Source organism: Mastigoproctus giganteus, chromosome 5 (genome assembly GCF_048544385.1).
Source record: "Mastigoproctus giganteus isolate SK-2022 chromosome 5, ASM4854438v1, whole genome shotgun sequence".
In the NCBI taxonomy this organism is placed as follows: domain Eukaryota; kingdom Metazoa; phylum Arthropoda; class Arachnida; order Uropygi; family Thelyphonidae; genus Mastigoproctus; species Mastigoproctus giganteus.
This window is the reverse complement of record NC_143579.1, coordinates 61,547,074-61,571,293: the sequence shown is the minus strand read 5'-3', so window position 1 is coordinate 61,571,293 and position 24,220 is coordinate 61,547,074. Positions and strand designations below refer to the sequence as shown.

Genomic DNA, 24,220 nt, shown 5'->3' with positions numbered 1-24,220 from the left:
TCATAAGGCAAGGCAACCAGGTTTTTAATTTTTTTTTTTTTTTTTTTTTTTTTTTTTTAGCTAGACATACAAACATTTTACACATTCACTTAGACTTTGCACATCACGCACGGTGAATAAATGAAGCAACTTAAATTGCATCACGCGCTCTAATCACACTACTAGTAGTGGGAGCATGGAAAGCACCTCTAGTGGAAGCTGCGGATGACGTCACTTCTGTAACTGATCAAAGTTACTTGGTAGAAAGCTGGAAAAACTGTGAGCCCATTGTTAAAATATTCACAGCTCACCACTGTAACACACTCTCTCTCAGTAACCTTCGATAAAATCAGGCTGCTAATATCAGATCACTGCATGTACCAGAGGTCAGAGATATCTCTGAGGGCATATAGCCATCAAGTACTTTTAAATAAAGCTTGCTTTTTGGTAAGAGTCACATTGACAGTACTTTTTGAGCAACACACATTGTACAAAAAAAACATGGGTTGCTCAAAAAATAGAATGATACAAAATGAAAATTTCATAGAAAACACAAGATAAAATAAAATAAAAAAATAAATAAATAAAAAAAGATGATTTTAGTAATGCAAATTAAATAGCGAAACAAGCAAATTTTTTTTAACAAAACACTTCAGTTAAAAATCAAACCTGGTGTAGAGAATAAATAACGGATCTTCTGCATCCACCCATTCTGGTTCACAGAAATCTGCAGCTTTTGCCATTTCTTCATGCCACCACACATCAAGGTTAGGATTCCACTGTATCTATGCAGTAAGAAAGTAGCTTAAGGAACTAACTGCAGTAGATAATTGGCCAGTTATGAAAAATGCTACTAAAAACAATTTCCAAATTTCACCTATGCATGCATACAGGTTAAAATGCATTCTTCAGCAAGATATAAATTTTTTAATAATATTACATTAAAGTTTGACAAATTCCCTTAATTTTAATCTGAACCAACACAACAGAAGTTGTGAACAGCATTATCAATAAGATCACAAGTTTTTGGAGTGGTACATCCTTTTATACTGTTATAAAATTATGATTTTATATAGCCTTGACCAAAAAATCTAAATGTTTTTAATTTTAGATATATACTTGATACAACTGCTGGTGAAAAGTGTTGAACAGCTGGTGTTCCAATTTGGCTGTATCTGGAAAATAAATGTGGACTTGTAACAGGGGAGAAAATTGTTTCTAATATTGAATTGAAGTTACTAAGGGTCTGGATTAACTAGAGCCCCATAAAAGAGATAAATGTAATATTAAGTATGCAAGATGTGTTTATTTACACTTGGTTACCATAACAATTAAAGTTGATGTCTCCTTATGAAAGCCATACAAATAAGGATCTTAATAGTATTGAAATATTTCAGAAATTGAGGGGGACAGAAACAAGCCATACTTATCCATTCACTGACATGATGCCCAGAGGTACTGGATTATATCAGAGTGGCAGAAGAGCCCAAGTGTGAGGTAACAGCTTCTCCTCTGTGGGGAAATAAGTAGTCTATGTTCCCATTTTAACATCCTTTGATGTTGAAATTGGTGTCAATCTGGATGATCACTTAATTGCAGTCAGACTAAACTAAAGAACAAGTCAACTGGGTGCTTGAGTGATCTCTTGCCTGTTTTTTTTTTTTTTTTTTTTGACTCAGGTCAGCATGACTAAAATTATATTCTTTACATCTTGCAGGGTTCATAAAATTGCCATGGTCTAATCAGGATCAAAGCAAGAGACCCAACAGGTTACAATTGGTACATTTTTCTTGAACACTTAGAAAAGATCACTGCAAAAAGATATGAAACATCTGACCACAATGACATATTTAATGAAATAAGTTAATAAGTTGCAATCTACAGTGGATCAGCTTGCAGAAAACTATTTCTGATGCCTTTGCAAAACTATTCTAGGATTCTTTTTCTTTTGCTAGAAAAACTAAACAGGTATAAAATATAGCAGATGCAACATCACAATGAGAATAATTTTAAGTGTAAAATTCTGAACAGTAATGCCATTTGCTATTCTAGGTATGAATAACTAGATTTAAAATTTACAAAAATTGCTCATATTAAAATTTACTGTTGTAATTGCTTGGTTGTTACCATTTTTAGAAAACATTTGCTTGTCTGTATTTTTTAACAAATACATATACAATGGGTATACAAACTTTTTTGTCAGTGGATTATAATTTTTTTTTTTCAGTTAGGAGTTGAAGAGAATTTCTGCATATTTAAAATGCATGTGTTACACATACACATTTGTTACTGCAAAAAGATTTAAAATCATTAAAAATGATTCATCATTAAGATGCTTGACAGTTAAGGAAATTTCACATAACATAGTACAACTCTACTAGTACTCTTATTTAAAAAACAAAAGCCATCTTTTCACACAGCTATGTACTATCATACACTGTGCTGCCACTTTATTAGGTACACCCTTGCTGTGCACAAAATTGGTTTGTCCCACAGCATTGCAAGTCACTTGACCACAATTGTGGATATAAATGCAGCAGAACTTTTCTAGTATCAGTTAAGCATACAAACCATAGCAAGAATGGGGAAAAGGAGTGATCTAATGGACTTCAAATGTGGTATGGTAGTAGGTTTTTTTTTTGTTAGTTTTTGGTGCATCAGCTTCTGTGACCATATTGCACCTCCCAAGGTTTTAGAATTTTGTACTCTGATCCAAGCCCGAAGCGGGATTTGAACCCACGACCTTTGGGTTGCCAGGCAGGCATTTTACCCACCTGGCTAGCCCAGTTGCCATGGTAGGTGCAAGACAGGCTGGACAAAGCATCTCAAACAGCAGTTCTCTTGAACTTTTCACACACCACAGTTTCAAGGGGGTATCGAGAATGGTGCAACGAACAGAAAACATCCTCTCGATGGCACTACCTGTGGAAGAAAATCGCTTGTTGATGAGAGAGGTCATAGGAGGATGGGCAAGCAAACAGACGGGCCACAATGTCGCAATACAACCTTGGTGCGCAGAACAAAATATCACAACAAACCACTAGTCGCACTTTGTCGCGAATGGGCTATAATAGCCAACAGCCACATCACATACCTTTGTTATCAATGAAAAACAAGACAGCATGCCTCCTGTGGGCACAGCAACACCAGCACTGGACTATCAAGGATTGGAAGACAGCTTGGTCTGACAAGTCGAAGTTCCTGGTGCATCATGTTGATGCAAGGCTCAAAATTTGGCAAAAACAACATGAATCCATGGACCTGTCATGTCTGACGGCTACTGTGCAAGGTGGTGGGGAATGTTTTCTTGGCACACGTTGAGTCCATTGATACCCACAGATTCTCGTCTGAATACCACATCATACTTAAACATCACTGCTGACCAAGTGCATCTGTTCATGTTGAGAGTTTATCCTCAGTCAGATGGTTACTCCCAGCAGGATAATGCACCGGTCCACAAAGCCCAAATCACTATGGAATGGTTCCAGGAACATGACAATGACTTTTCTTTGCTGCAGTGGCCCGCTCCATCCTCCAGATCTCAATCCTATTGAACATCTTCGGGATGAGCTGGAAAGGGCTGTTCACTGCAGGCCTATACTTCCGTTGAATCTCAAGGAACTGCATGACACTTATATCTGCATGGTACTCCATTCCTGCACATTTTCAGCATCTTGTTCAATCCATGCCTAGACAAATTCAGACTGTTTTGAAGGCTAAAGGAGGCTCAACATGCTACTAGGTAGGTGTACCTAATAAAGTGGCAGCACAGTGTATATGCTTACATAAACAAGTATTCTCTATAAACATAGCTATTTATAATATCAAAAGCAAGCCAGACTTTCTCTTTTGCTACTTAGTATTACTTCAAGTCTGCCTTATAATGGTGGAATTCGCTTGAACACTCACTAACACAGACAGTACCCATGTAACAGCCTGTTGAGGATGTGATGGTTGTGAATATACACAAATTGCCAAACTAAGGAAAAATATTCAGCCATATATCCTTTTCCATATAGGATACAATAGCAAATATCCTAGTTGACATCCTCAGCTAACTCCACACCAACTGCAACCTGCATGATGCCAAGAACATTATGATTATAGTCAACTAGAAAAAAACAAGGTGTGCTGGTTTTGTGAGTTATTTCCTTTTAATAGTCAGGCCTCCATAGCCGAGTAGTCATGAGCGGGAGTGGAGTAGCACACGCTCCTTGAGTAGACTGGGGTTCAAGCCCGACTGCTAAATACGGTTGATCTGCCAACCCGCACTGGATCAGCGTGGCAGATTATGGCCCTTTCCCTCAACATGAATTGCTGAGGAGGCTTCCATCCTGCAGTGGGTTGATTTGTTTTGTTCCCCAACAATGATTATATCATCAAAACAACATGCCACATCAACATGCTGAGTATTCAGAGGGCAAGCCTCAAAAGAAAGAATGTATGAATCTGCCACAGGCACTGTAAAGATATTGTGGGATACTCTGTAGGCAGCATGGCACAAGATAAATTTTGTAATCTTGTGATATCCATGCCACAGATTATTAAAGCTATTATCCAAGTACAACATCATTAGGTGGATAGTCATATTTCAATGACTGTTGGGCATATACAAATCATCTGACTGAGCCCTATACACTCAGTCAGATTTTATCCGACAATGACAATGTGTCTGCTGTTTTTAGCTTTTTAAAATCAATAAATATTTTTGCTCGTATATAAAATTTACATTTTTCTTTTATATATTTGTTATACCTTTGGACATAGTGACCTAACTAATTAGGTCACTGAAAGTTTAAACTTTTTTAAAAATGACATGGTCTTGGCGCATTATAGCCTTAGTAGCTAATGCGCCAATAAAATCAAAACAAACCAAACCAAACCAAACCAAGCATATACAAAAATACTTAACTTCTACAGATTCCAATATGTATATTGGAAGTTATGTTAATTTAAAAAATGTAATAACTAAAGCATCTTCTGAAATCTATAGTAAGAAATCATCTAAACCAGCATTTTTCAGCCAGTATGTTATGGCCTATGGGTTAGTGTCACAAATTTCCAAAATTGTGACAAATGAACTGAAATTTTTTGAGGAGGTAATATGTGCATTACTTTCCTAATAGAAAGTAACTGAGTATATTATGGGAACCTGAAATTGTTTTATTTTCAGTAATACCATATTCCTTTTAATTTTTACAGATATACTGTAATTTCCACTTATATTACTATATTTTCTATTATGAATCTTGTGTAAAAGAAGTGTGGTATGCAAATATCATTACAATCAAACAAATCATAAAAACCATTCAGAATATGAGAATGGTAATGCATTCAGTTCTCAATTATATACACAAGCAGATTATCAGCTGTTCTATTTAACATGTAAGCTTTTTTTGTGAGTGAGTATCTCAAAAAAAAAAAAATAGCATACTGTATAAGAAAGGAATGTCACAAATGTAAATCATGCTAAATAAGAGATTATGGTTCCTGTAATATCTGTTCATCATCATATAATAAAATATTAACTTTAACAAAATACAGTATATTTCTTTGTTCCATATGATAGTCATTGTGAGGATCACACGACCTCAGAGCAATGCTGTAGTGTGTATTGCTCTGCAGATATGTAAATACCATTGTAGCCAAACAAATCAGAAAGCAGAACAACCATTCAGAATATGATAATGCATTCGGTTCTCAATTATATCCACAAGCAGATTAACAGTTTGCAGCTTAACTGATAGATTCCAGCTGTTCTATTTCATACATAAGCTTTGTGAGTGAGTATTACAAATAACAGCATACTGTATAAGAAAGGAATGTCACAAATGTAAATCATGCCAAATAAAAAAAATTATGGTTCAGATAAGAAATTATGGTTTCTCTAATATCTGTTTATTATCATATAATAAAATTAAATTTAACAAAAGACAGTATATTTCTTTGTTCAATATGACAGTCATTGTGAGGATCAACTTCTGCACATAGCTGTATGCAGAGAAGTATCAAATGTCAACATGCACTAAGCCTATGTTTCTTAGTATGAATTATTGTTCAAAACAGAATAACGGCATTCTAGACTTGTCAACTGTTGCCATCTAAACATATTGAAAATGTAGCAGGTTATAAACATTGTCCTTAACAATATGCACAATGGTCCAAGCAACAGCACATGCCAAGTAGCAACACAAATCAGGTCTTGCAGACTCATATGGCTGACATTCAAAGAGAATCTGTATCCCTATCACATGCAAGGGTGCAAACATTATTGCCAACTGAATCTTCCACGAGTCAGTTGCTAGTGGTGGTTTCATTTTTCTGTTCTTGACACCAGATTTCTAACCAGACCCCTGTTCCCGGCTGAAGCACAAATCACAAGAAATGGATTCCTACCTTTACATGATCTCTACATCTGGGCAGAAGGCTTCACAATGTGCCACAAGTTGCCAGTAACTATTCTCCAATATGCAAACTGATTTCCTGGGAGATCATGTGATCACCCTCTACATGTTGGGTGAGCATGCACACACTTGTCCATTTCGCAGTGAATGCCACTTACATTTCCTCTGCACAATGCTTTCTGAATCCTGTGTATGTATCCAAACTCATCTCTCTCTCTCTCTCTCTCTCTCTCTCTCTCTATGTATTCCACAGAACTACACTTTGTGGTGGACCTGTAGAAGTGAATGCAGAAGCACAGCTTTACTAAACATCAGGAAGGCTCTTTTGAAACATGCGAAACGGCAGCAGTGGTCAATGAGCATGCCACAAGATATGTGTATGGTGTATTCACAAACTATACACATTCCAAAGATATGTGATGAATTGCATATCATAGAAATGCATATGTCTGTCTGAACTATCTAATTGGAATGCAAGTAAAATGATAGCTTTAAGAGTCTGTGGTAATCAGATATTTTCAAAATTCTTTCAGTAATAATAATAAAAAAAAAAAAAAAAAAGTTCTACAATTTCTGACCTTAAGAAAATTTATGCCTTCTACAACTACTATACACCTCTAGAAGAATAACTCTTAATACCTTTAGGTCATGAACAGGTCGTTTTCCTGGTATAGTGCCCTTTTTTACAGTTCCATCCTTCAGTGTTACACCCAAATGTTGAACAACTATTGTGGCTTTCAGATTGTGGCCACTGTTGAGAAAAACTGATGTTACAAAATAAACAAAATATCATAAAAATTGCTTTCATTAATGAAAACTAATAAATATTTAATAAAATACACTGACAGGAAAAAAAAGTTATAGTATTGATAAAAATGTGCAGTAGTGTCCAAAATAATACAAGTCATATCTTGATACAAGAGTTAAAATTTGGTATGGTAGTATAACTATATATATAATATACGCTATACCAAATTAGAAGTGGTATTTTAGAGAGCACCTATGAAAGTGGATAGAGCTTGTTGATACTACCATGCCTTTCTCTGTAGGTTATGCTTTTGGAGGGTGCAAAGTTTTTAAAAAAAGTCAATAAAATCTGATAAAAAAAAAATTATATAAAGTAAGACTGTCCAATAGGAGTCCACCTTGCCAGAACCACAAGGCCTTGGAGAATGGAAAAAAAAAAGCATAAAATCTGTGAGGTCCGAATCCGTGGTGCTATGGCTCTATGCTGTGACAGCCTTAATCATGAAGTACTCTGAAAAGTTTTTTTTTTTTTTGTTACCTAAGGCCTTATGTTTCCTGACAAGATGGAGTTCCAAAGAATGAAATTCTTGTTTTATAATTTTTTTTATTCCTCTTAATGTACTTTAACCAATCTCATCTTACAAATTTCTTATCTTCCAAAAGTGCAAGGAGATAAGATGATCTGAGGAAGCTTTATGCACTTTTGAATTGGTTTCCCAAAATATCCCTAGCAATGAAGTGTAATGAAATGGTTTTATGATATGTATAAAAAAAACATACATGAGGTATTTATGTACAATTTGGTTTATTACTTTAATAGTAGCAGCTTGCCACTTATATCTGTTTGTGTATAGAAGTGTGTGTGCACAGGCAGATTTGCATGTTGCATGGGCTAAAAAAACCCAGAACTCATGGGATGGGAAATACTGTCTGAAATTAACCACAGGTTTTTAGGAGCATTAGCAACTAAGGCCATATTGCTCCGGGGATATGCGTTGGTCATTCCCCGACCTTTCCGCATCCTCCGTATTTGGCGGTGATGGGCTCGAACCCCGGTCTAATCAAGAATTGTGTGCTATGCACTGCTGCTCCTTCCCACCTGGCTACGGAGGTGCCGCCATATTTGCACGAACCAAGACTATAATTCTCTCTTACTATTTTTACCACAAACATTTATCACGTTTAAAAGTCAGTGTCGCGTTTTTAGCAAATATTTAAAAAATAGACATGTTTCATCAATGTTGAATGTCTTTGGGCTCTCAGTCCTCCATAATATTTTTCAAAGCTATTTCTTTCCAATGGTTAGTCTTCGATTGCAACTCCACTTTCGTCAGAAATAACTTTTTCAAGTAAGTGCATGGCACTCTTTAAATCTGCCACCCAACCACAACAAGCTTGGAATGTTTTATGCCCCAGAAAACATGTGTACTCCATAGCCTTTTCTTTTATTAATGGCCTGATATCAGCACATTTTGGTCTCAAATCAACTTTGTCTATTTAAAAGCTGCTTCATCTACATCTTTACAAAGGCATAATTTCACACACTTCTGACTGGGTCCTGTTTCTTTAAACAGTTTGAAAATCGAAACATGGTTCTTCAGAATAGTTAACCCACTACTGGCAGAAATACCAAATTTTAAAGCAATTTTTTTTTTTTTTTTTTAATGCCCCGATCTACATTATTAAGCACTTTCACTTTTTCACACTACACTCAAGGATTTCCTCTTAGACACTATAGGGTTACTTGCACAGCAGCTAAAACAAAACTGATTTAGGGACCACTTGTACCTACCATGTAAACAGAGACAAGTAAAACTTAATGAAAGTGTGGATGACTCATTTTGTTGAAACAGATCAATTTCCATGATAAAAGAAAATCTCTAACAGGATGTTTTTATGTGTGTAGAAAACAGGTTGACGAGAGCCAATGTCTGTGGCAGGAACATGCCTTAATCTTTCCCAGTTGGTGTGGACACATATATAGCAGTTGACCAGCATGACTTCTTGGTACAGTAGTGCATAAGTTGTAGAGATTTTACTTCTTTTTAGCCATTGCTGACCTGCTGCTGGACAATGGCCTCTCCCAAAACCTTCTGTAAGATGTAGATCTTACAAATATAATAGAAATATTTGTTTTGCTAAAATAAATCCAGGAAGGGTGATGGACAGGGAGCATTAAGTTTAAAAATAGTAAGTATTAAGATTGGATATTTAGTTTTAATGTAAATAAGGTTAAAGTTTGAAGAAACACTGGATTTGGGGATGGGAAAGCTATAGACGTATATGTTAAATAGCGGCTAAATGGAAACAAGCAATTTTGAGTAATATAAGAGAGCAAACAGAGACAGCAGTCAGCACTAGGGAAGGGTGCCATTTGAGAACAGGTGAGAAAGGGTTGCTGAGGGCAGGAACAACAGAACAGTGAAACGGGATTATGAAGAGTCTTTTGATCTAAACCACTGTTAGGAAGTAAACAGGAAATGAGTATGTCCAGTGTTCGCACCAAAAGAAAACTGCATCAGGGTGGCTGATATGTTGGCAAGTTGGCCATATTTAGAAGAGGAGTGAACACTAAATTGAGTGTTTTGGAAGTGACCGGCAAACATGAAAGGGCCATACTGCAATGTGAAAAATAAATAAAATTTCTAGAGAAGAGTTGGTTTGTGTGCTAGGAAGATGGCTGTGGTTCAATGTTTTAGCAAATAGGAAGGAATGAAAAATTAAACAGAGTATGGGGATTGGTTGCGAGTACATGGGGGAGGCATTCCAAATTCAAGGGAAAAAGAAAAGTTTGGAGGAGTAATTGAGCAAGTGTCCACTCTGTATCTGACTTCTCTGTGGTCTAATGGGAGAAAGGTCGTGACTTTGCAGGTCGAAGTGGAAGTAGATTTTTTGGTGGTCAGAGTTACATCTTGCAGTAGCAAGATGAAGAAAAAGAAAAAGAAAAAATGTAAGAGAAAGAAAGCCTTGGCCAGCAGTGGAAGGCAGTGATAGGAGTCACTAGAAATGAAATCACACAATGTACCTCCGAAGTTTTGTTGTGCAAGAGATTACACTTGTGTCTAGGGTCCAGCCCATTGAGAAATGGCCAGTTGTGCAGATATGTGAGCCAAGAAAAGAAAGAAAGCCTGTCTGCCACTAAGGAAAGCAGAGTGCCCAAGAAATGGAAGAAAGCCTGTCTGCTATGAAGGAAGCCTGGACGCAAGGAAATTGGAAGTAGCAGCCATTCTGGAATGTAAGTGTGTTCCTGTTATTTTTTTTTTTTCTCGAATCCTGAACTGAAGGACTCAACCTAGCTCTGTAAGGAACTGAGTGATAGTCCTTTAAAAAATAAAAAAGAACAGTCCTATTGTATTAAGACAGTTAGTTACTAAGGTTGAGATAATTTGTTATGAATGTTAATGATTATGAAATAACATAAGGGTGGTAAAGAAGATGACTGAGATGATAACCACAGTAATTAGCATTAGCAGAGGCATTTGATGCAAGAAAGCAAGCTTATGCAGCATCAGCCAAAAAAAAAAAAAAAAACCCACTTCCACTTCACCCCTCTGTTCGTTCAAAATACCTGTCCAGCTGAGCCTTATACTTATTTAGGCTATCAACATCCACCACAAGGGATGGCAGTCTGTTCCACCAACCAACCACCCGCTGGCTAAAGGCAAATTTCCGCACGTCTATCCTACATCTGTCTTTCCTCAATTTGAATTTATGCCCTCTCAGGTGATTTTTCTGAGCTAGAGGAAGAATCGCATCAGCATTGAGCATGCTTAAACCATTCAAGGCTTTATACACCTCTATCAGATCACCTCGCTGGTGCCTAGTCTCCAGACACTGTAATTTGCAAAACTTAAGCCTTTCTTCGTAAGAGCACCCCTTTGTTCCATTCACTAATCTCGTTGCCCTTCTCTGTACTCGTTCCAGCAGCTCTACATCCTTCTTGAAATGAGGTCTCCAGACCTGTATACAGTACTCTAGGTGTGGCCTGACCATTGCCTTATACAATGGAATAATCACCTCCTTATCCCTGCTGGAAAAATTCCTGTATATCATTGACAATACTCCATGAGCTACTCTTGCAGCCCGTCTGCACTGTCAGAGAACTTCATATCTGCCTGCACAACCACCCCCAAGTCCCTTTCATTCTCTACCACTGTCAGTGTAGTACCACAGAGTTGATATGTTGCTCTGGGGTTGCTGTTTCCCATGTGTAGTACTTTACATTTGTCAATGTTAAACTTCATTTGCCACCTCTCAGCCCATCTGCTCAACCTTTCCAGATCCTGTTGCAGCAGCATAGTGTCAGTAGTGTGCTTGACAACCCTGCCAAGCTTTGTATCATCTGCAAACTTGGACATTAAGCTTGATATACCATCATCAATATCACTTATAAATACAGAAAACAATAATGGACCCAACACTGAGCCCTGAGGGACTCCACTAATAACATTAGTCCACGATGAGCAGAGTCCATTGATTACCACTCTGTCTTCTCCCCCTCAACCACCCCTTTATCCATAGCAGCAATTTGCCTCCAATGTCACACTGCTCCAATTTGTGTAGCAGTCTTCCATGTGCAACAGTATCAAAAGCCTTTCTAAGATCCAAGTATATAATATCAAAGTTATTCCCTGCATCCAGTTCTTTTGTGACTGCATCATAGTATCCAATCAAGTTGGTCAGGCAAGACTTCCCCTTAACAAAACCATGCTGTGTCTGAGCTATAACTGAAGTCTTGTCTAAATGATCCTGCAGCGCTTCTTTAACCAGTGCCTCCATTAATTTTCCTGGAACAGAAGTTAAGCTCACAGGTCTATAATTACTTGTGTCAGCCTTTGATCCTCCTTTGTGAATTGGGGTCACATTTGCACATTTCCAGTCTATGGGTACCTCCCCTGAGTTCAAGGAAGCTCTCATAATTATGGCTAAGGGTTTGCTTACTTCCTTTGCTGCCTCCTTTAATATAACTGGATAGATCCCATCCACCCCGGGTGCCTTTCTTGTGTTTATCTTCAACAGTTTCTCCTCCACTTTACTCCCAGTTATTTCAAGATTCTGTAGCTTACTGCTAGAGTTGAATACACCTCTGGCATTCCCCTTGCTGAATAACTCCTCATGTGTGAATGTCGATGCAAAATATCCATTTAGTTTGTTAGCTACCTGAGCAGGATCATCAACAGTTGACCCATCAATATCAAGTGGACCAATCTGATTCATCCCCTTCCTTCTAGAGTTTACATAAGTAAAGAACTCTTTGCTGTTTTTCTTTGCATCCCTTTCCAAGGATTTCTCGTAATCTGCCTTCGCCTGCCTAACCTCCTTTGTAACTTGGTTGCATATCAGCTTGTATCTATCATAGGCTTCTGTGTCATGTGTTAATTTGTAAGTATCCCATGCATTTTTCTTCTCTGCCATATGCCTCATTAGTTTATCTGACATCCATTTTGGCCTAAACCTTGAACAATATTTCTTAGTTGGTATGTAAAGCCTAGTAGCTTCCAAGATAAGTTCTTTGAATGCTTCCCATTTTGAATTTGCTGTTGGTAACATCATCAGTTGGTCCCACTGTATAGAATTTAAATACTGTCTCAGTCCATCGTAGTCGCCTTTACGGAAGCAATAACCCTTCCCTTTACCCCTAATGGTAGTTACCTCTTTGAGTAAATCCCACTTCAGCACACTGATCACTGCCACCTAGTGGTTCATTTATCTGCAGATTCTTAATGCATGAAGAATCACTGCTGATAATCAAATCAAGAGTATTACTCCCTCTAGTTGCCACCCGAACATGCTGATGTATTATTATTATTATTAGCCATATGGTGCAAGGAAGCCTGAGGCTTATGCTGCACAGTAAAAAAAAAAAAAAAAAAATTTCTGAACTACCCCAAGAGAGAGAGAGAGAGAGAGAGAGAGAGAGAGAGAAATAGAAGGGAATCACCAAGGAAGAGAAGAATGATGATATCCAGCTCAGGACCCTGGGTGTGCCAAGCCCATACTCACCAGATGTGAGCCCCTGGGGTTAGAAAACAATCATCCAATAAATCCACAAAAGCCCTGCTAGTGTGTGAGTAACCAGCCCCCAAATTCCAGTCTATATCTGGGAAATTAAAATCTCCCATTATAAGACTCTCTGATTTACTGGCCCACTATTTCCCTGTACAGTTACTTATTATACTCATCAGAGTCATTAGGCCTATAGCACACTCCTACTCTCAATTTTGATCTCCCAATGCTTATGTCACACCAAACTGACTCAACACTGCACTGTCCAGTGATGTCGACTGGCTTCACTTCCTTGGTTTTTATGTGTTTCTTAACTAATAGCATAACCCCTCCCCCCTTCCTATCCTGTCTATCCTTTCTGTAGACGTTGTACTCCCCAAATTGCAGTTCTGCATCCTTTATATCTGTGTGACACCACGTCTCTGATATCCCAACAACATCAGCCTTTGATGTTTGGAGCAATACCTCAAATTCATCAAATTTATTTACTAAACTCCTAGCATTGGTGTACACGCAAGTATACCTGCACCTGTTTCTATTCTTAGCTACCCTAACACAACCCATGTGTTTACTTGTACCGCAATGGCTCCCAGCAGTCTCTGAAATACCATGCATCTTGTTTTTCAGGCTTCTGCTCATTCTAATAGAAGCAGTGCAAGAATCTCTTTCACCTCTGCCAGTGGCTACTGTCAATCTATTGGTCTTTGTCTCCCCCCAATAAGGTAGAATGAGGTAATTAAGGTAGAATGAGGGATTTATAGTGAATATTACTGAGGTACGAGGATAGCAGTTGTAATACACTTCATTAGTTAAAGATCAAAAAAAATATATATAAAAAGAGTAATAAGTGTCTAAAGAGTTTTACTAATATAAGTGATAAAAATTGGTAATGTAAGAGAATGAATGATTGAGTAATCAAGGATTAATATTAAGTAAGATACAACTGATAAAAACTGATGTTAATAATTGTAAATTGAGAACAGTTGATGAGGGAGAGACAGTGTATTGTACTAGTATGGTTTATGTATATAGAAATTGATATGCATATACGTAGTTTTTTTTTTTTTTTTTTTTTTTTAATGTAAAATGTTGTGTATAACGTTCATCAAACGGTTCGTAAATTTTTTGTAAATAAATGGTGTCCTTAATGTTCTGCATACACCCGGCTTTACACCCCCTACAATCTACAATTTTCTGTGAATTGCAGATAGATTTGCAGTTTGTGGGGTGGGCTTGTGACTTCAGTAGGGTGGAAGTCAAAATGCAATAAAACAAGACAAACAAAAACATTTCCCACACCCCAAAACACTTCCATCTTTTTCTATCCTGTGTCATAGTTGGCCAGTTTCTTCCTGCAGGGTTTTACAGGCACCACTAAATTGTAGAATGTTTGGCTCTTAATTTGTGGAATTAATACCTTTAGATCTTAAGAGCTAAAGGGATCAATTCTTAATCCTTTTAGTTCTTAATTTGTGCTTTCTACAGCATCAGCTTCACTGTCTAAGGGCCAAAGGTGTGAACAATGCATACCCATCTCAAAATCAGTTTGTTGTATGGAAACTATTTTCATTGTAATGACCAATGGGAAATCCAAAGTTTGGATTTTCTATATTTTCTATATGGAAAAATTTTCTATTTGGAAGTTCATTAAAGAGAGGTCCAACTGTATATATACAGGGTGTCTCAAAAATATTGGTACAAACGTTTAGGGGAGGCAGGTAACATCTAAAGGAATGTGAATCACATAGGAACCAATAACCAGAAACATCACCGTAAGTCGGAGCTGTTCATCAGTTTGCGAGAGGGAAAATTTCTGGTTTACTCATTCAAGAAGCAGTCACCGCACGAAGAGCATGCATCGATATATGAACTGTGAGCTGGCAGACATGCACTTAGTGTATTAGCAGAGGGCAATGGACAAGCTGCTTAATGAATTTATGGAGAACACTTCCCAGATAGGCATGTACCAGACCACCATTTGTTTGCGCATGTGCATCAAAATTTGTGCGATTATGGGTCATTTAGAGGTAACAGGAGTAGTGTGGGCAGACCACGTTTGAAGCAAACTCCCGCCATGGAAGAAAGTATGCTGAATGCTGTCCAGAATAATTCTACTACCAGCACACGTGCCGTTGCCTCAGGAGTGTCTCACTGTAGTGTACAGTGTGTCTGGCACAATGATTCCTTACACCCTGTTCATCTCCAAAGGGTTCAGTTACTGCTCCCCCAAGATCATCCTGCGCGTGTGGCTTTTGCGCAGTGGTTTCTTCAAGGAAGTGTTCAAAACTTGAATTTTCCAGCCTATGTTTTGTTCACGGATGAGGCTTATTTCACTCGGGAAGGCTCAATCAATCAGCAAAATGCTCATGTGTGGGCTCACGACAACCCACATGGTGTGTGGCCCCCATGCGGCACAACATCGCTTTGCAATAAATGTGTGGGCAGGTACAGTCTGTAACTGCTTAGTCGGCAAATACCTGGTACCATCCCGCATGAACTCCACTAAATATCGGATCTTTCTTGAACAAGTTCTACCAGGGATACTTGATGATGTTCCAGAAAATGTGAGACGCAACATTTGGTTTCAACATGACAGGGTGCCTGCCCATTATGGAAGGTGTGTTCGTGCCCATTTGAACAGGCGTTTTGGGCATCGATGGATTGGCCGTGGTGGACCCGTTGCCTTGTCCCCACGCTCACCTGATTTATCGAGCCTTGATTTATTTCTGTGTAGGGCCCTCAAATTTATTGTGTATGAATCGCCTGCGGAGACGGAAATGAATCTCGTGGCGAGACTCGTCTGCGCTGCTGCTACTGTCAAAGAAACTCCAGGTGTGTTCGACCATGTCCGCCAATCCATGCTGTGTCGGTGTCATGCATGCATCGCGTCTCATGGTGGAACCTTCGAGCATCTATTGTAACATCATGAAATGCATCCCTCTCTTACTCCATTGTTAATATTATGTCAAATAAATGTTTGCCACTAATTACTGTCTTGTGTCATTTCTGCTTCTTGTGCCTCTGCTACTACCTTCCCATGACGTTTCCGGTTATGGGTTCCTATGCGATTCACATTCCTTTAGATGTTACCTACCTCCCCTAAACATTTGTACCAATATTTTTGAGACACCCTGTGTGTGCGTGTACACACACACACACACACACACACACACTGTGCTGCCACTTTATTAGGTACACCCCTGCTGTGCACAAAAATGGTTTGTCCCACAATGTTGCAAGTCCCATGACCACAGCTGTGGATATAAATGGAGCAGAACAACCTTTCTAGTATCAGTTAAGTGTACAAACTAGCAAGAATGAGGAAAAGGAGTGATATAATGGATTTCAAATGTGGCATGGTAGTAGGTGCAAGACATGCTGGATAAAGCATCTTTGAAACGGCAGTTCTCCTGAACTTTTCGCACCACAATTTCAAGGGTGTATCAAGAATGGTGCAAAGAACAGAAAACATCCTCGACGGCACTTCTGTGGAAGAAAAATCACTTGTTGATGAGAGGTCAGAGGAGGATGGCTAGAATTGGGTAAGCAAACAGACTGGCACAATCGTACATCATGTCAGAATACAACCTTGGTGTGCAGAACAAAATATTGCAAACGGACCACTAGTTGCACTTTGTTGTGAATAGGCCACATTGCGTACCTTTGTTATCAATGAAGAACAAGAGAGCACGCTTCTTGTGGGCACAGCAACACCAGCACTGGACTATCGACAATTGGAAAACAGTTGCTTGGTCTGACGAGTCGAAGTTCCTAGTGCATCATGTTGATGCAAGGCTCAGAATTTGGCAAAAACAACATGAATCCATGGACCTGTCATGTCTGACAATTACTGTGTAAGATGGTGGGGGCAGTGTTATGGTGTGGGGAATGTTTTCTTGGCACACATTGGGTCCATTGATACCCACAGATTCACGTCTGAATGCCACATCGTACCTAAACATCATTACTGACCAAGTGCATCTGTTCATGTTGACAGTTTATCCTCCGTCAGATGGTTACTCCCAGCAGGATAATGCACAAAGCCCAAATCACTATGGAATGGTTCCAGGAACATGACAATGACTTTTCTTTGCTGCAGTGGCCTGCTCAGTTCTCCGGATCTCAATCCTATTGAATATCTTTGGGATGAGCTGGAAAGGGCTGTTCGCTGCAGGCCTACATCTCCATCAAATCTCAAGGAACTGTGTGACACACTTGTGTCTACATGTTACTCCATTCCTGCATAACATTTTCAGCATCTTGTTCAATCCATGCCTAGACGAATTCAGACTGTTTTGAAGGCTCAACACACTACTAGGTAGGTGTACCTAATAAAGTGGCAGCACAGTATATATACAGGATATTTCAAAAGTGATGGTCAATAATTTAAAGGTGAACTGTACAGACTACAATATGCAAAAAAAAGTCTAGTAAACATGGGTCCTTAAGTGAATCATTTGAGATATTGCACATTTCTAGTTGGGATCCACCACTGACTTGTTTGTTTAGGTTAGGTTATGCTCATTCTATCCATTTCCTCTCTCTCAATGCTCTGAGACATAGCAGGCATACTAGCACTTGTCAAAGGATAGTCAACATGGAAAGAGGTTACAGCAAAGAGTATGTGGACATGCACTTTGTGTATGGTAAAGCCAACGGCAGTGCACTCGAGGCTGCACGTTTGTACCAAGAAGCATTTCCCTGCCAAAGGCAGCCCAACAGGCATACATTCATTATGGTACATCAACGCCTTAGAGAACATAGGTTCTTCAAACATGGAGTATGAGCAGGTAGGCCCAGAAGCATAACACCTGATGTTGAGGAAAGGGTGTTAGAAAGAACATCCTGTAACATCTGTAAAATCCTGTGGTGTTGAAACCACAAATTACAAATGTATTAACTTATGTTTAATAAAACCACCCTTAGCAAAGGATTCAAACCTTTTTGCTAAACTAGTGCTCCCATAGTCAGTGGTGGATCTTAACAGAAAATGTGCATCATCTCGAAAGCGGTTCATTTGCAGCCCGATGTTCACTGGGACTTTTCTTATCTTGTACTTTACCTTTAAATTATTGACCATTTTTGAAACATCCTGTACACACACTTCAGATGTTCTCCCACAATTACTTTACAATAACCATAAAATTTCACTTTACAAACTGCCTAGTAGAACTGTATATATTTAAGGAAGGTAGAGAAAATTTTGGTCATAACCTCAAACCAAAAATTTCCACACACACACAGTTGTCAGTCAGTGGAAAAAGTGACATGTCTGGTCCCTCATCATATCCTTGTAGTTAGGCTCATTTAATTTTACATTATGCAGGGTGTTCATTTTAAAACACAACCCATAATTGTCAGTTTCCATATTTTGTGTGAGATTTTATTGGTCATTGGTAGAAGGAGCTGATTAAGTTTAACCAGTAGGACAAAACTTTAAGCAAATGAGCTGTGAGGAACATGTAAAAATTTACCCATGTTGGTGTACTGTGCTAGAGAAAAGTGAATTTTTGATCAAGAAAGATGGTTCTGACTCTTGAACAAAGAATTTTCATAGCAAAGCATTATTTTGCTAATACATTGCATTGTGTCAAAAAACTTTCCAACAAGTGGTCCCAGAAGTGGAAGCACCAAACAAAACCATAATTTACTGCTTAGTTAGCCAGTCTGAAGAGACAGGGTCTGTGTGCGATTGAAAGCGTAACTGCAGGCATACAGTCCTAAACAATGATACACTGGAATATGTGAGGCTCAGTTTGTTGCAGTCTCCTGTTAAATCATTATGAAAACTACCACAGCAGAAGAATATCTTTAGGTAGAGCACACAAAACTGCTTGTTTGCTGCATTTGAGAGCATATCATCCATGCCATGCCATGTATGAATTGCAGCTTACTGATCACATGTTGCTAGGCTCCATTACTGGAAATGGTTTAGGGCCAGGCTTCTCATTAATTCAAGTAAGGGACTACTAACCTTGACTGCTGAATCTCTGGTGGTCCAATTATCAGTCAGTGGAAAAAGTGACATGTCTGGTCCCTCATCATATCCTTGTAGTTAGGCTCATGGCTTGTGCATGCAATTCGTGTGTGTGTGTGTGTGTGTGTGTGGTATGGATGTTTAATGGCGCACAAGCTGCTGTGGCTATATTGCGCCTATTCATAGGTATGTTGAAAAGATAAAATAAATAATTAATGTGAAGACTGTTCAATCTCATTTCATGCCAGAAACTAATCAGAGTCGCTTATACATTCCTATTTGTTTCAAATAACAGAAAAGTTCATTAATATTGGCATTTTCACCAATGATATCATTTAATGTTATCCATTCACGGAAATTAGCCAGAGAATGAAATATTGAAGTTCGATGTTGTTGATAATGTGGACAGTCAATCAAAATATGTTTGACTGTTAGATGCTCAGAGCACTGTGAACAAAGAGGAGGATCATCGCCTGTGAGTAGATGGAGGTGAGTCAGATGAGTATGTCCTATTCTAATCCGCGCGAGTACCACTTCTTCTCGCCGAACTGTCTGAATGCATGAGTGCCAACATTTTGGGTCCTGTTTTAACTGGAACAGTTTGTTATTTGTTTGTTTATGCCATAGCTCTGTCCATTGTGCATGATATGCTGTTTGAATTATAATATTATAATCAGAAATTGGAATAAAGGTAGAGGTTAAGTCTGAAGTTGATGGATTTTTAGCCGAAATATCAGCCAACTCGTTCTCTTTGATGCCTGAATGTGCTGGAATCCAGCAAAAGTTCACTCGTTGCTGGCGATCTTCGATTTTCAACAGCAAATACTTGATTTGATTTAGTATAGGGTGATCCTTATAAGAGAAATTCTGCATTGCTCTAATTGAGCTGAGAGAGTGTGTAAATTAAATATTTTGCAGATGGGTGAAGACTCAAATTTTCTAGAGCTAATTGAATTGCATATAATTCCGCTGAAAAGCTGCTGTACTCAAGTGGAAGAGAGGCTGATATGATAGCAGAGGGAAACACTGCTGCTGCTCCAACAGTTGAATGAGATTTGGAACCATCAGTATATATATTGATAAGAAGTCAAAACAGTTTTGAATATGGCTAGCATGGAGTTGTTGCACATTCAGAGTTGGTAGACGATTCTTCCCCCATTGGAGAAAATAATTATCACAGGCTGGTTGAGGAAATGGGGTCCATGGTGGGCAAGAATAATTCTTTCTGTGCTGCCTACTCTGGAGAGGAACATTCCAATTTTGTGCTATTTCAAGGAGCCGTAGGCCTGCTGGGCATATTTTATTTGGTTTATTTCTATAGAGATTGTGAAATGATGGATTAAAGAGATATGGTTGGATGGGGTGCGGAGAACAGTTTCGTATTCTGACTGCATATTTAAGTAGTAACATTTTTCTGCGGAGGTAAAGAGGGGGCTCATGGGCTTCAATATATCGACTATAGGTTGGTGATGTCCTATAAGCACCAAGAGCAATCCTCAGTGCATTGTGTTGTACAGGATCGAGCCAGCGTAATACACTCTTTCGAGCAGAATCATAAACTGGGGCGCCGTAATCTAATCAGTGCTCTATATAAGAGCAGCAAAGTTGTACGATCTGCTCCCCAAGACTGGGCAGATAGAGCTCTAAGCATGTTCAGCTTTTTCAGACAGGTAGTACGTATTACTTTAATGTGCTCAAGGAAATTTAACTTGCTGTCTAATATTAATCCCAAGAATCTAATATTGTCGGTAATCGGGATGCTGGAATTTGATATCCGGAGTTCAGGGTCTGTATGTAATTTGCGTTGGTTACAAAAGTGGATAGCAACTGTTTTCTGATGGGAAAGCCGATATCCATTGAACTCGGCCCATTTTTGAATTTTATTGAGGGACATTTGCATTTGGCGTTCAACAGATCTCATGTTCTGAGAGTGGCAAGAAATGGAGAGATCGTCAGCATAAAGATAGGCTTCTACAGTATTTGGAAGTTCTTTGGAAATGGAATCAATTCTAAGGGCAAATAGGGTTGCGCTCAAAACCGACCCCTGTGGTACTCCTTCCTGCAAGAATGTAGAAGAAAGGGAGTTTTGGTATAGAACCTGGAAAGAGCGGATCTGGAGGAAGTTCCTAATGAATATAGGCAGGTTGCCTCGTAGACCAAGATTATGTAGGTCACTGAGAATGCCATACCGCCAGGTAGTATCGAATGACTTTTCTATATCAATGGAGACCATGACAAGGTGTTCATTTTTCACAAAGGCATTGCGAATTTCAGATTCAGCCTTGATCATCAGATCTAGAGAGGACCTATTTTTGCGAAAGCCATGTTGACAATTACTCAATAGTTGTTCAGTTTCAATGATCCAGCTGAGTTGACTGTGGATCATTTTTTCAAGAATTTTACCAAGGCAACTTGACAGAGAGATTGGCCTGTAACTATTAGGACTGGAAGGATCTTTTCCAGGTTTCAAAAAGGGAAAAACTGTAGCATGGTGCCAAGATGTTGGATAAATATTTTCCAGGAAGATCCGGTTAAAGAAAACTAGCAGCATTTGTAAGTTTTGCTCATCGAGATGTTGCAGTATGACATAATATATGCCCTCTGGCCCAGCTGCACTGTTTCTCATTGTTTTTATGGCTTGTAAAAGTTCACAATATTCAAGGGGCTGATTATACGGAAGTGATAGTGAGGTTCTAAAGTTAATGGGCCTCTGTTCGGTGGAGGTCTTAATTTTTTGGAATTTCGGAGCGTAATTTGATACAGCAGAGACTTCGGCAAAGGTTTTACCCAAGGCATTCGCTATATCTAGAGGACCAGAGAGTTCTTGTCCACTGTATGAAAGAATTGGGGAAGGGATGATTGGAAACTTCCCAGAAAGCTGTCTAATTTTCTTCCATATTAATCTGGAGTCTGTATTTCTGTTGATAGTACATGCAAACCGAGTCCAAGAATCTTTCTTGGCTTGCCTGTGAATGAACTGCGCTTTTGCCCTTAGCTTCTTGTAGCTAATTAAATTAGCTGTTGTCGGAAATCGACGGAATAAATTGAATGCTTTATTTTTTTCCTTCTTTGCTTTCGTGCACTCTTCATTCCACCAGTAGTTGAAGTGCCGTCGGGTTGGGGGGTTTGATAATGGAATTGAGTATTTTGCTGCAACTAAAAGACTGGATGTGATATAATCGGTTACTTTATCTATAGGTTGTAGCTGAATAGTTTCTTTGTCCAGAATGATTGCTGATTGAAATTTGGCCCATTTGGCTTTAGAAAATTTCCATTTTCTGCAGGGTTGGTCTAATGGTAGTTGTGTAGTGAGCAGGTTACTGACAATTGGAAAATGGTCACTTCCCATTGGATCATCCATAGCGGACCACTGAATGACTGGAAACAGTATCGGAGAACAAATCGAGAGGTCAATTGCAGAGGTCTGTCCAGTAGTAACTGTATATGGGTGTGTGTACCAGTATTAAGTAGTAGTAAGGTTTTGTTTATCTAGTAGAGTTTCAATCAGTCGGCCCTGTCTATCTAATTTAGAGGATCCCCATAAAGGGTGGTGGCCATTAAAATCCCCTAGCAAGCAGACTGGTGAGGGTAGCTGTACTAAAAGTTCTTCAATATCTTTGAAAGAGTAGGTATTGTTTGGTGGGAGATAGACTGCGACTAGCGTAAATGCAATCTCAGCAATCAGACGCACAGCAACGGCTTCAATTTTGGTTTGAAGAATGATTTGACTAGCAGGGATCTTTGAGTTAATCAAAATAGCTACACCACCACGAGCAGAGTCAGATGTATTCCGATCTCTTCGGTAGACTGAGTAGTTTTTTATAGAAACAGAAATTTTAGCAGTTAAATAGGTTTCCTGCAGACAGAAACCCACTGGAGAGTAGCATCTAATTAAGTACTGAATGTCATCAATGTTGCATCTAAAGCCTCTACAATTCCACTGTAAAATATAAGGCATTATTTGAGTTTAGAAGAAGCTGTACCTGACGTGGCTGTCTTTTGGCGTTCTGGCTTTGGTTTATTTCTTTTTGGAAAGGTGGGGCAACCTGTGTCCATATCTTCTTCTTCTTCTGCAAATATTTCAAGAATCATCTTCCTGTTTAGAGGGGTACTCTTGATCCACTGATGTTTCCTGAATACTGTTTTGAAGTTGAACTGGGATTATTTGGTGTGGTAGCAATCATTGGCGAATGAGGAGATTTTGCTGGAATCATAAGAGGCGTATTACTTGCTTGATCTGATTGCTTCTGGATAATGGGCTGTTGCTGAGAAAGAACAGCTCGGGCCCAGTCGGAGATTGATATGTTGGATGGAACAGTAACATCAGTTTGCGTGGCTATTGTTTGATATTTTTTTGCAATACTGGCATAGCTACGGTTAGATATACTGGGTGCAATTAATTTTCTTGCTTCCTGATAAGTAACTTTGTTTTCGACTTTATATTTTACAATTTTTTTTCTCCATTTTCCACTTCTCACACGTTTTAGAGTAAGCAGGATGGTTACCCTTGCAATTAGGACAAGTCATTTCTTTTGCCGAACAGTCGTTTTGACTGTGATCAGAAGATCCACAGTTGGGACAAGCTGGGTTCCCTCTGCATTCCGTCTGAGAATGGCCATACTTTTGGCATTTGTAGCATCTCAGCAGATTAGGAATATAAGGACAAATGCGACAGAGTAGATATCCTGCTTTTACTGTTGAGGGTAGATTTGGACTGTTAAAGGTGAGAATGATACTTCTGGTGGGTGTGAGTATATTGTCCCTTTTAGTCATGATTCTTTTGACAGCAATTACATTTTGTTCATTTAGCTCTTCTTTAATTTCTTCTTCTGTCACATTCAAAAGGTCCCAACTAGATATAAACACCCTTAGATGTATTTAGGATTGCATGGGCAGTTACCTTTACTGGAATTTTTGCAAAGTTTGTCACTTTCAGGAGTTTTTCAGAATGCCTGCAGTTGACAGTTTCTACTAGTAAGTCCCCCGATTGCAATCTCTTAACCATCTTGGGAGACCCTGCAATACTTTCCAAGTGTTTTTGGATAAGAAAGGGGGGGTAGCTTACTAAGAGGCTGTTCTGATAATGAATGCATTATTAACAATGCAG

At 38.8% G+C, this 24,220-nt stretch overlaps 1 protein-coding gene across 1 annotated transcript in view; it reads right to left on the bottom strand.

Moving 5' to 3' along the window:
• LOC150085446 (acetyl-coenzyme A synthetase, cytoplasmic-like) overlaps nt 1-24,220 on the bottom strand; it is a 200,725-nt gene that overhangs the window by 80,919 nt on the left and 95,586 nt on the right. The window contains exons 6-7 of the mRNA XM_090373254.1: nt 7,023-7,134; nt 649-764 (exon numbers count right to left, since the gene is read on the bottom strand). Coding sequence (XP_090229380.1) covers nt 649-764; nt 7,023-7,134 — 228 coding nt within the window. The remainder of the gene's footprint in view (nt 1-648; nt 765-7,022; nt 7,135-24,220) is intronic.